This window comes from Papaver somniferum, chromosome 5 (assembly GCF_003573695.1).
Source record: "Papaver somniferum cultivar HN1 chromosome 5, ASM357369v1, whole genome shotgun sequence".
In the NCBI taxonomy this organism is placed as follows: domain Eukaryota; kingdom Viridiplantae; phylum Streptophyta; class Magnoliopsida; order Ranunculales; family Papaveraceae; genus Papaver; species Papaver somniferum.
Window position 1 is genome coordinate 196,649,087 of NC_039362.1, and position 3,566 is coordinate 196,652,652.

The window sequence follows — 3,566 nt, forward strand, 5'->3', positions numbered from 1 at the left end:
GCGTCCAAATAGTCCAACAAATTACAGCAGGTAGCAATTCCCAAAGCACTAAACCAGCTTAAAACCAGTTGTATCAATTGGAGTGCTTTACGTATTCGGTGTCGTGTCTTTCTCTTGCACTCGTGCTGTATGACTAAATCAGTATCCATAATAAGTTTAGAGTTCAGACTTGCCATGATACTCAAAGTCATGTTGGTTGAGATCACGTCTCTTTAAATGCATCTTCGAAAACTAACTCTACCAAAGAGAGTCTCGAATGAGTCAAGTATCCAAATGGTACACTGTCGGACAACTACCCTTGATTCTTTGGTATCGGTATTGGGGGTGTTCAGATTCATCCCTCCAACCGGGCTCGAGGTTGATTTCTTTTTAATTCGGATCTGTTTATTTGTTTGATACATAGGGCAGAAGGATTTAAAGGCTGTTGGTTCTACAGTACCTGTACCTGCATGAATTGTACACTGTTGTGGCTATTGCACTTGACCGCTACAAAGGGCCAAAGAATGTCCCAACATGGGCCACACCCTACTCAATTTTATGACAACAAGAAAGAAGGAGTACGTACTCCAAGTATCCAAGCAAGAGTACAGCAATCCGTAATCATTCTAAAAAGGGAAATAAAGGAGGAGTACGTGCTCTATGTCTACAGGGAAGAGTGCACCGTTGTTGAAATGAGCTGTCGAATAACCGCCGAGGTGAATTAAGAAGGGAATATTTATTGTGTGGGTCCCCCGTGCTCTCCACCACCACTAATACTCGTTATATATCACGCATTCCTCATTCTCATTCTTAGAATTCAGAATCAAATCTAAAAATTTCTCTCTTCAGAATTATTCTTCTTCTTCTTCCTTGTAATGGCTGACAGAGGAAACACTGGTGGTGGTGCTGCTGGAAGTAGAAGAAGCACAAGAAGTAGAGGTTAGATATATACTCATTATTTGTTGTTCATGATTAAAGATGGTTTGTGTTATTTTTAGTCGATTTTGTTCATGAAAGAATCTCAAATGACTAATCAAATTCTAGCTAAAGAATGATCTGGAAATGTGTGATTGATGATTTCAACTTTGTATTGAAAGAGATTTCTTGAATCTTGCAAATTCCATCTGAGTAGTATTTGTAGTATTTTCATCATATAACTAATTATGAATTTGATGATAGCAGCTGCAGATCATCATGCTAATGTTGATGATGAAGAGAATGTGTTTGGAGATTTAGGGGACTTGGTCAATGTTGGTAAGTTTTTTACATCAACTCTGACAACTTTGGTGGTTGGTTTATTATGAATCTTGTGTTGATGAGCATTGATTTGATTCTTCATTCTTACAACTCAGTAGAATCAAATCTAAATTTCTTTCTTCATTATTCTTCTTCTTTCCTGGTAATGGCTGATAAAGGAAACACTGGTTCTCATGGCGATGCAGGAAACACTTGTAGTGGAAGAAGAAGAAGCATATGGAGAAAAGGTTAGATAATTGTTTGAATATATATATATATATATATATATATATACATTGTTCATGAAAGCAACTGAGTAAACCAGAGTAATCAAATGTTTGATTTATGAGTTCAACTTTGTATTGAGTTTTAATTTCTAACTAGTTGTAGGATTTATGATTATTGAAAGAGATTTCTCAGATGAAGTTACCGTCCAAAGACTCATCTGAGTAGTATTAGTAGATATTTCTATATCTCTGCGAATATATACCAGTGTCTTATATGGATGTTGTCAAAATTGTTAAAACAAACCCGTAATTATGAGTTTGATGATAGCTGCAGATCATCATGCTCATGTTGATGAAGAACTTTGGTTTTCGGTTTGTTTTTTATGGATCTTGTGTTGATGAGTTTCGTTTGATGCTGTAGATCTAAATCCACTGCTAGTTTATGAAAATCTTGCTGCTGAGATTGGTGGGAATTTGGTTAACCCTGCTGGTAAGCTTTTTTTGTAAACTCTTAAAGACTTAATTTGATTATGGAGTCATGATAATATGGGTTTGATCATAAGTGATGATGTTGGTTTAGATCCCAATGTTTTTCCTCAACAAAATCCTGCTGCGCGTGGAGGTTCAGCGGATGTTATGGCTGCTGCTCCTATTGGAGAGGGTGAGTCTGTTTAAGTAGTCTATCTTAAGTTTGAATTTCTATCATTTGTTGTTTGAAATTATGTCTACTGTTTGATTCTTGGAATAGGTTTTTAGAGTGATCAAATATTTAATGAAAGTTGAATCGATGAACTCTTTGTTTAGTTGCTCCTCGAAATCAAGGACGTAGAAGGGACAGACACGATCAAGGTCAGAACCCTCTACCACCACAACAACGTAGAACAAGAACCAGACGCGAGGCAGCTCAGAATCCGCAACCACCACAACCACAAGTTCCGATTGAACATGAGATCCCTGGCATGGCAGAGATTCCAGCGCACCTACGAGACCCGCCACACCGTCTGTACCGGTTGTGCAGGAAAAAGATAACGAAGTCTGACTTGAAAACTCTAAATATTACGGGAGACAACAGGCCTTTTTTAAAGCACATGGCGAAAGAGGCTTGTTTAGCTCTCGGATCCGGGCCCGGACTCCGTGTTAACGTACAAGTACTTAATCCTGCTCCTCTCATCGGTACCGTCCTTTTTCTAAGAAATCCAGGTGGTGATAGTTTGACTTTGGCCTGGAGGGAGTTGTTTACTCGCATGGGTTGTCGCCTTGCTTCGGAGAAGTACATTGATATGTGGTTCGAGATGGCTCCTCCAACAATGAACATTTATATTCAGGGACGTTAGAGGAAGTTAAACAATATGTAGTATTTGATTTTCTGAAAAATCAGACATGGTCATTTATCGAAATCGGCTTTAGTCAAGTTATCATCTAGTGATGTAAGTGCAATTAGCACAATTTAAGTTAACTATGTAAGGTGCAGTTTCAACTCTTTCATCTAAATACTTGTCTTTAAGTTTTTCATCGACCGATTATTGATATAAAAATTACAAGCCAAAGCATTTAATTAACCTTGTCTAATTCCTTTCAACTTTCTCTGCCTTCTTCAATTGCTACTTGTCAAACTCACTGCCATATCCCTGTAACTGAAATATAGAGAATTGAAACAGAGGAATAAATTGAACAAGAAGGTGGCAAATTCTGCAACATTCGCCGCCTGGAGAGTGTAATGAAAATTGCTGAATATGTCCACTAGAAAATGAGCCCTACCGGCAATTCCTTTGGTCATTGTCAATACTGTTCTGCGAAAAGAAAAAAAGAAAACATGAAGACAAGTATGAAGCTGGTGCTACTATCCAAGTAATTGCCCATAAAGTATGAAATAGAGATCAAATTATTAGAAATAACGACGATTAGATAAAACAACTAGATCAAAACGTATACTGCCTTTCGCTATGCAACTTAGACTAGCAGTATGACCTTCTGAATGCTGCTTCTTCATTTCTCATTGTTTTTCCATATAAAAGATCCATCTTGTCCTCTAATGACAGAACACTAGCTACAACCAACTCTACTTGTATGTGTCTTAAGGCATTTGTTTGATTCATGAATCATCAATTCACTAACCATGCATAC

General features: G+C 37.6%; 1 protein-coding gene across 2 annotated transcripts; it reads left to right on the top strand.

The window, feature by feature from the left end:
• Positions 1-821: 821 nt before the first annotated feature.
• On the top strand, positions 822-2,893 carry LOC113278432. Of its 2 annotated transcripts, none has more exons than XM_026527266.1 (6): positions 822-918; positions 1,159-1,233; positions 1,422-1,463; positions 1,864-1,932; positions 2,023-2,103; positions 2,247-2,893. In XM_026527266.1, exons 1-6 carry the CDS (start codon positions 855-857, stop codon positions 2,774-2,776), a joined length of 861 nt encoding a protein of 286 aa, XP_026383051.1. In that variant the 5' UTR covers positions 822-854; the 3' UTR covers positions 2,777-2,893. The 2 variants fall into 2 exon arrangements, with proteins under 2 accessions (XP_026383051.1, XP_026383052.1); XM_026527267.1 differs by having other exon boundaries at positions 829-918; positions 1,162-1,233.
• Positions 2,894-3,566: the final 673 nt, after the last annotated feature.